The 10,754-nt window shown below is 38.9% G+C and overlaps 1 protein-coding gene across 1 annotated transcript; it reads right to left on the reverse strand.

Moving 5' to 3' along the window:
- Positions 1-5,936: 5,936 nt before the first annotated feature.
- Positions 5,937-9,247, reverse strand: LOC125377467 (transient receptor potential cation channel subfamily V member 5-like). The gene has a single exon (XM_048391045.1). The coding sequence runs from the start codon at positions 9,244-9,246 to the stop codon at positions 6,955-6,957; it is 2,292 nt and encodes a 763-aa protein (XP_048247002.1). The 5' UTR covers position 9,247; the 3' UTR covers positions 5,937-6,954.
- Between the last annotated feature and the right edge of the window lie 1,507 nt (positions 9,248-10,754).

Below are 10,754 nucleotides of genomic sequence, written 5' to 3' on the forward strand. Positions count from 1 at the left end.
AGCCAGAAAACACTGAGTTTATGTTAAACTAAGCAAAATGCTTCACAACAGCAAAATTCGACGGGCACAGTATTTAAATTACATAATTGGTGTATATCTTCAATATACTTCTCAGTGGTGCAAAAGCTCAAAGCTAAACTAAGTCTGCCTCAACACTCGAGATTCATAAAAACAAAATGCTACAGTCCAAACAAAGGTGATAATACATTCCGCAACACTGTAGGCGTTAAACGCTTTCATATCATAGTCTTCGAATATACTCGGTTGACACACCGGGTTCAAAGACTTGGAAAATCTCAAAATAACACTAGCACATAGATTCTAGCAGAAAATGTCACCGTAAAACACGCTATATCATTATGATAAACATGATAACCTAGACTAAAATGGTGTGACTGGGCAAAAACTAATACAATTATCTCACCATACCGAAAACACGTGTGTGTACAGACAGATCCCAGCAAGCTTGCCCTCGGAGCCAGACGCTCACTAAAGCTCGTGCGGTTCGCACGACCTTAAGTAAACTTTTCCAGGTGGCCCGGATGCAAAAACACCCGTATGAAACAAGGTACTATCCTGTTCCGGTCGTTACAAGGGTAATCAGTTCTGTAAATTTCCGTTACAATACATCGACTTGTTACCTGCTTCCTGGTTTCAAGTACCTCAATCAAGACATTCGACTGGGACAATTTCTAGGCTTCCGTCCGGATAGGAAACAATAGGCTACAAGATCTATGAGTGTTGATGAGGAAGAAGTAACAGGGGTTGGTTCGTTTTTTACCTGTTCGAGACAATAAACTGACTTTAATTGTTCAATATTAGGATCAATGTCTCTTGATAGATTTACATTAAAATCACCAATCCCAGTAGTAGGCTGTTGTGGCTTCTCTATAGAACGTGCCAACAAGTTATGCCTTAAAAGGGGTGGAGTGAGTGGGTGAGTATGGTTTTACGCCGCTTTCAGCAATATTCCAGCAATATCACGGCGGGGGACACCAGAAATGAGCTTCACACAATGTACCCATGTCGGGAATCGAACCCGGGTCTTCGGCGTGACGAGCGAACGCTTTAACCACTAGGCTACCCGACCGCCCCTATATAAGGGGTGGATATTTGTGCCCAAGCTGCTTCTAGACCCGGTAATTATAAATCAGCCCTGTGCTTATAAAATAATGTGTCTTGTATATATATGGCGACCCCACCACTCCGTGTCATTATATCCTTACGCAATCGTGGGTGAAAGAAGTCAGGCATAAAAATTGCTTTGTCAGAAATGTCAGAGTATAGCCATGTTTCAGAAATACAAATAACATCGTATTCGTAAAGTTCTGCATAAACTAAATCAATTTTCTCTCTAAAGCTGCAAACATTTATATGGATGATACTACGACCATTTTTGGTAGGACCAAGATGCGATGTATATCGCCACAACAAAGCAAGCATGTTAATGATATCTGTATACCTCTTACTCCAAACATGTAGAACAATATCGAAAGATAATAAACATTGACATCAATTTTACCCCTTAGGTTATTACATAATTTTCAATGAAATAACCTAATTCTCCTTCAAAATTGACTAATATCAGCTCCCATCGAACACGCAATGTTTTACACAAGAGGTGGAGAATTGGGTATGTTTTGTTAAATATAACCTCCCGTATCAAGTAGTGAATCAAGTTTAAATTATCTGGTTATTTGTTGTAGTTATTTTCTGTCTTTATTCATACCACAGTGTGTTGAGATTTAAACAAACAGGAAAAATAAAAACAATGGGCTTATCAAGCATGAGAAGGGCGAGTGTATAATTGGGACCAATGGAGTAGAAAACGGAAAAAAAGAAAACTATGATACTCGACAGTAAGAAGACGTTATCCAAATGTGTAAGCAATAAAATCATATACAGGGAAAAGGATGAGTTTACAAACTGTAACATTAATATTATACAGTCATGTCAATGATAATATAATCTTCTGATCATCTACTCATTTGTCAGAACTGCACTCTATAACTGTATAATCAAAGAAAAAAATAACTTGAAAAAATGTGAATAAAAAAAAATGAATTAAACCAAAAATAACAAATAAACACACACAAAAACAATAGAATATTGGTGTATGGACTATAGGTGTATGAAATATTTGTGTATGGAATATGGGTGTGTGGAATATGGATGTGTTAAATATGGATGTATGGAATATGAGTTGACGGAATATTTGTGAATGGACTATGGGTGTATGAAATATGGATGTGTAGAATATGGATGTGTGGAATATGGATGTGTGGAAAATGGATGTATGGAATATGGATGTATAGAATATGAGTGGATGCAATATTGGTGTATGGATGAATGGATGTGTGGAATATTGGTGTTATGGAATATGTGTGTATGGAATATGTGTGTATGGAATATGAATGTATTGACTATGGATGTATGGAATATACTTTTTATTATATAGATATGTGGAGTATGGATTAATGGAATATGGATGTGTGGAATATGTGTGTATGGAATATGAATGTATGGAGTATGGATGTTTAGAATTCTGGCTCCTACCTGTAACATGAACTACTTTTAGAAACCAGTCAAATGGTAAGGGTATATTTCTTGCTCTTTTACATGGCATGAACTACTATTAGAGTGTGTGTGTGAGTGAGTTGTGTTTAACGCTGCTTTTAACAGTATTCCAGTTATATCACGGCGTGTCAGCTGAATGTGGGAGGAAAGCCCCAAGTGATACAGGTCTTAGACGTTTACCACTTCGGTGAAACCCACGAGCACGTGTATGGTACTGACAAACCTAGAAACATAATCGAGGCGAATCGGGATTCGGACCCACAATCATAGGTTTCTTGTGTGCCCAGGGACGCAACTCTGCACGGCGAATTGCTGCGCCATACAACTGGGAAAACGTCCAAACACTCTCCAACAACCTCCATGACTTCACTAAAAGCCCAAATGTGCTATTTTTGATAGTTTAAACAACAAACCTATTAAATCCATACACTATCGAAAGCTTTGGTAAAATCAATAAACTCGCAAAGATATTCATATTCATTGCGCGCATCACAAAGCTGTTATGTAACGTTAAGAATACTGGTGAACAGCTTTCCAAACGAACATCATAATCCGGCGAAATGAGTCATGATCAAGTGAGTCTTCTTTCTTCTCATATACTGTTTTAATTATACCTGTCCGCTAGTGGTCAAGTGGGTAGAGTGTCTGCTGGGAGAGCAGAAGGTCGGTGGTCTGATCTCCAACCAAGTGACGTTTAAAGATGTTGCTTGTTGTTACCCTGCCTGGCGCTTGGCATTAAAGGGCTTAAACAAGGACTGGTCTGCTCGGAGTCAGTGTGATGTGTCTGAGTGGGGTATTCATGTCAAACTGCGGCATGGTATCTCAGTGAGCTAGCACTATACTGCCGACATTAATCCGTACAGACAGACACACACACTTATGTCTCACTTATGTACATGCATAAAACAACTTTGTACAAATAAACATTGATAAAATGTACAGAACCATTCAATAGAATTATGAGAGAAAACATTATCATACAATTCGTACAGATATGCAATAAGGATGATCTAATAAAAAGTTATCCATATAAAAGATGCTTTCTACGATTAAGAATTAAAAAGCAGTATAAAAGTATAAAGTATAAAAGTATAAAACACACACTGGCATCATTAAATATATAAAACAAAGTTTGTCGATATCAGGTTTATCTTACTTAACAATACATTCATTAAAAAGAGGTGCCCTGATATCGTCCTGCTCTGCCCTGCCCTGCCCTGCCCTGCCCTGCCCTGCCCTGCCCTGCCCTGCCCTGTCCTGCCCTGTCCTGCCTATGATACGCAGTGAAGCAAAACATGAATCCCGTCTTCTACGCTGTCATTAGAGTGAAAAGACTTTTCATTTAATGGCTCTATGATATTCAGCAATTTAACCCAAATAGCCGCCCCGTAGTCAAAAACTGACCACACCTTACTATCGTACAATTCGGAATAGGTTTGGAAATGCATACCGCCTTTGGTCTTTTCTTTGGAAATTAGCAAGCCCAAAGCCCTTATAGCAGACCACGCTGCCGTACGTGCTATTGCAGTAAAATCTAGGTGGCAATCGAATTTGGGTAATGCAATACATTTACGTTTTTCTATATTTGTTGGAATTTTGCAACATGCCGTCTCATAAGAAAGAGTTCTCACCCGTTGTTAGAAGATTTGGCAAACGTCTCATACTGTTTAATCATAATATTGAAAGGCTATGGGCTTATGGTACATGCGATATAGAAATGGGTGTATATGCAATTATTGTAATATATTATTAATTTTGAAACAAACCTAGGATAATATTTATCAATCAACTGCTGGTAAAATCAATAGACGTGCCCACATATGCATAATAGTGTGCATCACAAAGCTGTTATCTACCGTTAAGTATACTAGTGAACACCTTCTCCAACTAAACATCATAATGCGGAGATATCAGTTGGCATCAAGTGGATCTCCCTTATTCTGATATACTGGTTTTAGTATACCTGTCAGCTCGTTATCATATACCATGCCAGTGGGAAAGCCAATGCTGAATTGACAAACGTAGATAGGTCCCAGTCAGGAAGCCGTTTCTTCACGAAGTTAGACGGTATATTCATAAAGGCAACACGTTATCATGGCAAGTTGCTCATTAAACAATTGCAGATAAAGAAGAAGATGTGAATTGACCATAGCTATTGTATTCTAAACCTTGTGTAACAATGACCTCATCAAAGATTTGTTTCTTTGTTGTATGACGTCGCAATCAGCATCATTCCAGCTGGCGGCCTGTAAATAATCGAGTCTGGACCAGATAATCCTGTGATTTTAATAGTTTGATAATAACTATCCACGCCGTCGGGATATCATGACACGGTAATGAACCAAGTCACCGAGCCTGACCATCCGATCTATTAATTTGTCTCTTGCGACCAGCAAAGCTTGTTGGGGACCAACTCAAACCCGGGATAACCACGGGGATCATGGTAGTACAATCATAAAATAACCAGAAGTCGACGACAACAATATAGACCCGTGAAGATCCGGAGTAGAATAGGTCTTCAGAAACCCATGCTTGTTGTAAAAGACGACTATGCTTGTCGTAAGAGGCGATTAGCTGGATCGGGTGGTCAGGCTCGCTGACTTGGTTGATGCATGTCATCGTATCCCAATTGTTTGGATCGATGCTCATGATGTCAATCACTGGGTTGTCTGGTCCAGACTCGATAATTTGCAGACCGCGGTCATATAGCTTGAATATTGCTGAGTGCGGCGTTACACAACAAACAAACGACAACAATACAAAATATAACAGTATACACAACCTATAAAGGAAAATTATGGCACATCAAAAAGGTGTGAGCGTCACACTTAAATATTACTCTCCTTTAAGTAAAATCTGCATCCATGTCTTAACTGTCATTTACTAGGAACCGTATAAAACATATGCTACAAAACCAAAGTTCAAGTTCAAGAAACACGGATCGTAATACGCCAACGTCATTTGTAAAATACTGGTAATAATCACAGTACATGTGTGTACTTGGAGATTCTTTTGGGATGATTACATTCATCGGTGGCGGGTGTTGTGACGTTGAGTATCTTCGCTTGAGATTGTTTTCCGAAATTGGATTGGTAATTAATCACATCAACATTGTTAACACATACACAAACCTAATCTTGTCAGTCTACTGTGACAGAAGTCCGGCGACAACTTGCACTCCAATACTTTACTACAGACTATACAATCGCCGTCCTGAAACAATCGCTCTTGTGTTTCGAAGGAGAAAGTGAGCGAGTGAATGTTTACGCCGCTTTTAGCAATATTCCAGCAATATCACGGCGGGGAACACCAGAAATGGGCTTCACACATTGTACCCATGTCGGGAATCGAAACCGGGTCTTCGGCGTGACGAGCGAACGCTTTAACCACTTGGCTACCCGACCGCCCCCCAATGAGCAAGTAGACTGTATGTCCAACACAGACAAAAGCACATCATATTTTATGTTAAAAAGACGAGGTAGCCCACACTGCAGATGAAACACAGCAAGATCTGGACTGATGAGACGGGAGAGATTTAGGAAAATATTTACAGGAATAAAGAAAAGCAGGATATAGCTGGCATCTATAGCATGTATTCATTCGGAAATAGTATAGAAAACACATGACAAAAAATACATAATGACAATAATAATTGTTATCGTTGTTATAAAATAGTACTTTCAACTGCAGGTGCAACTTACTTACAAAACTTTAGCGTAATTGCGTTTACCATTTTCCTTTTTATTTACAATTATTTCATTTGACACCAATTGTAAAAATGATTGTTTTCGGCATTGTAAATACAATGTAATTCTTTGTTTAAACTTTTCCTAGGGGACGATTATCATCTAAAAAGTCGATTACGTCATTTGTGAACACAGTGACGTCCTAAAAGCGGTGAGTGGAATGAACCGATTTTTGTTGGTGAAAAATATACAAAATGTGAAAGATTTCCGATAAATCTAGTGCAGTTGGATATACTGAAGTACAATACAGGTGTCATGACGTTTTCACAAATAACATGGACATATCATCTTGAAGAGGTAAAATTCTAATCCTTCACAATAAACTGTCTATCATATGATAAATCTGGAACATTTTCGGGTTCATAAACACGACATTTTGAACCAATCAGACTTTCACAATAACAAATGTGTAAGTGAGCCATTTTCTAGAGATAATATTCTTCCAGATATGCCAAACTCTAAGTTGTCGGTTGTGTAGGAGGCAAATGATTGTAAGCTGTAACTATAGAACCCTCTACTTGCCCGAAGCCCACGATGGTGCATGTGTTGGGTCATATGTTAGTTTTTGATAATGATCCAGTCTTCCACTTTGTAAGTGACTTGTCACTTTTTCTATGACGTCTTGGTTTATTTATTTTCTTCTCCCATAGTCTTCAATAACTAGATACTGGACAGGTTTGGCTCTGTCGCTACCGGTTGTCATTTCCTCCCCTACCTTTGTTTTGTTCAGTAGGTTGTGCAGTGATCTAACAGCCTTCGACGTGACAGTGTGTTCAAACGTATCTTCGGATAAAGCGTCTCCAACTCGCACACGATCAATTTTAAGAAGATATCGCGTACTGCCATAATCTGTCTTTTCCTCTTTCCCGATGGGCGTCCTCAGACATTTAGGTAGCATATCTTCAATGAATAAGACAATGGACAATCTCTGTAGCCACAGCAGTTCATCTGTATTCTCGCAGTTGTCACATGTTTTTGACATTATAGCGATGAGGATGTTGAGGAGGAACATCTGGATGACTATCACAGAAAGGACAAAGAGTGGGACAGATCCATGCCGCCATGCTTGCTCAAGCCCTTTTATCTCTTCGTGACCGGTCATCATTTTAAACATCGTCATTAGACTGATAGTGAAGTTCCCAAAATCTGAGTTTTCATCACAACCTGTTGAGTTCTCCCTTGTTGAGTTTCCAGGCGGACCCTCCGCCATCGACATGGAATAGTGCATTGCACTAGTAAATGCTAAAATCATTATGAAAATGATTGGTATAAATTTCAACATATCCGCAAAGAGGACCTTCTGTAACATAACTGTTATGTAGCTGAACTGTCGGATTCCTCGCAGGAAGAACGTTGTTGACCACCAACCAAAGATCAATGCTATCACCAGCCAGTAATTACTTGTAACAGTTTCAGCATTCCACGCCGTGTCAATCAGTAACGCAAAACCAAACAGCACAAATATACATCGGTATACTCCATTGTGATGCAGTATTGTAAAATGAAAAGGTTGCCATGAAACAAAACTCCGAAGAAATTCTAGAATTATATAAAGGAGGCTTATGACCAATGAGACGCCACTCCAAGCCTTGAAGTTCCAGGTCTCCATATGGTTTGCTCCAGCTTTGCGGATGACAAAAGTTTTGCGTTCAGAATGGTAGGTGAGTGTACTCATTAGCAATAAGTGAAGAAGCAGGCCGACATAGTAACAATGCCAGTACTTCTCCCACTTTAAGTACACCACTTCTCGGACAGTGTAGACTTTCAGAAAATTACATGCCTTCTCTGTCTTCAAACTGCATATGATTTCCAAAATACTTTGGTTTGTGCTTCGTCTAAATTGCTTCCAATAGGTCACTACTGGACATTCCACTTTGCCGTTTGCCAGCCCCTCGGCTCTGTGTCCTGTGTTCATGAAGTCAGGCGACATCTGAAGAATAGCTTTATCCCAAGTTCCCTTGTCAATCTCTGTTACATCACATTCGTAGATATCAAAAACGCCGTCATGGCTAGTGAAGAACTTGTATACATCTTCCATACCAAGGATGTGTTCAAACACGTTGGCCAGACCCAACACGGCAGCAAGATGGAGAGCTGTTTGATTTTGTTTATTTTCTAGTTGTACATTTTGCCGCTTTTTGTCTCTTTTTGCTAAAATATCAAACATGTTCATGATGTCCGTCTCTTTGTCTGGATTGAAAGATGCGTACAGGACCAGAGAGTGAAAAACTGTATTGCCAACACTATCTGAATCGTGCAGCTCAGCGTTATTGTCAAGGAGATGGTTCACCATCATCACATCATTGTTCAAAGCAGCAATGGACAAAGGTGTCCCTCCTAACATCACAGTGCCTCTTAATTTCTTTCCTCTAACTTTACTTCCCATCGCCTTTTTGAGCAAACTGTGATATTTTTTATCATTAATGTTCTTCTCATCTTCAATTTTCAGTGCATTAATCATGTATTTCGGAAGAAATTGCGGATGTTGATTATCCATCATGTCTGTCGTGTCAGTCATGTCTTCCTGTAGATCCAGCTGATCCGTTGTGGCAGAGCTGGCCATGGCAATGGCAATGTGGAAAGGCGTCTGTCCACAGTACTCATCGCCCTCCCTCTTACAGTTGATTAATCCTGGATCACAATCAATTAAAAACTTGGCAACTGCATTCCTTCTACAGCTGACGGCAATATGAAGCAGCGACTCTCCAGAATCTGACGCTAGTAATGTATCACGTTTGTTCTTCTCCGCATCAGTAAATCTATAGTTTACCAGTCTTTCTTTGTTGATCCCCTTTTCGCCTTTGTGCTTCCCCGTATTCTTCTTTAAAAGCTCAATCAATTCGTTTTCATCCACGGTCTTGTCCATTAAGTTGGACACAAGGTTCAACATGGGATCTTCAAGCTCATGTGTGATCTTTCCCATTTTAGAGTTTTAACCCTGAAAATAGATAAAAGAGGACTCTAACTAATTTACTGCCTCAATCGCTGTAAACAATCTGCGATATTTCAAGAGGAGAATTATTATTAGTTATTGCCAACTGGTGGGTTTTTCGAAAGAAGTGATTTCAAATAAAATGTTCTGTCTGAAGTAGATTTCGGACCAATAACAATGCAGGAATCCTTGATGGGGCGAGTGAGTGAGTTTAAGTTTAACGTCACATCGGCAATACTTCAGCCATTCCGTGACGAGGGGAATCCTTAAGGTCATGGTACAAATTCAAATATCTCTTTTCATCTGCTGATGGAATATTCTATAACAAAGAAATTATCCAACGACACATCGGACAATTTTGACGACCGAAAGAAGCAACTGGCCTCGTACTTTTGGTCTGTCACAAGATCTAAACATCATGCAATCATCTGGAATTAAGACATGCAATGGTCTACAGGAACCAGACATCATGCAAACAATAACGGTACAATACACACGCTTTTTCAAGGCGATGTTCCGAATAAAAACGCATGTAAAGGTCAATCCTGATATGTAATTGAATACAAAAATAGTCCCACTGGTTGCATTCTGCGACTTATTTCTCTCTGACAACATAAACAAATCTGAAACCCACACTGTTTCGTAGTATCTTAAAAGAGGGATGTCCATGAGAATGAATTAATAACCTGTACCTATCCACCTAAAAGAATATCACAAGTGTCGGTTCTATCTGTTCCTCTAGATCACAGTTATCAATTGGTTTACCTGTTTCACCATCGTGTTAAAACATGTATGGGAATGTATATAGTCCAGTTGACTATGGCACATAAATAATGTCTTTTAATGTGTTTTCTTTATTATTCAAGTTCATGTCTCATGTTGCCTGTAATCTTCATAAATCATCGAAAACGTTTTTCTTCTAGCCTCCATTGCATCTTCTGTTGTAATAACGAACGTTATTATATAATGTCCGAGGAATGTTGACTGAATAAACTGTAAAAAAAGCACACATTGAGTACCTTAAGGAAACTACGTCATGCATTTCAAGAATTATTTTTCAAAACAAAAAGCCTAAATCTAAAAGTATGACTTAACCCTATTACCATAAAACATTATTTGCATAGTGTAACCATTGCACCTAAGGTCTCTGGCAATACTGCGAGTTCAAATTGCTTTCAAATTGCAAGTCCTGATCCTCAAATTATCTCAGGTAATAATTAGTGATCGCACATGTCTATATATTCTTAGTGGGCAGTTCCTACCCACAAAGACGACGACTAAGAGGTAACTACTCTTGCGTTTTGATTACGAAACATGTTCACGTCCTTAATTGTTTAAAATTGTATAGAATGCATAATGTTTAGATTCTAAACGTGTTCAAAATCTAAACCTAAATAGAAATCTGCTTGGTGTAGTTTGCTCATCTGCCATGGTTACACCAAGAAACGATGTAATTGATCACTTAAATGTAAAGCATCAATGCAAGAGAGTAACCGGTC

The sequence above is a fragment of the Haliotis rufescens genome, unplaced genomic scaffold (genome assembly GCF_023055435.1).
Source record: "Haliotis rufescens isolate VD_foot unplaced genomic scaffold, xgHalRufe1.0.p SCAF_9, whole genome shotgun sequence".
Taxonomy (NCBI): Eukaryota; Metazoa; Mollusca; class Gastropoda; order Lepetellida; family Haliotidae; genus Haliotis; species Haliotis rufescens.

Bases quoted from the DNA above. Each gene is read 5' to 3' on its own strand.
- LOC125377467 (XM_048391045.1), bottom strand. From the start codon at position 9,246: ATGGGAAAGATCACACATGAGCTTGAAGATCCCATGTTGAACCTTGTG.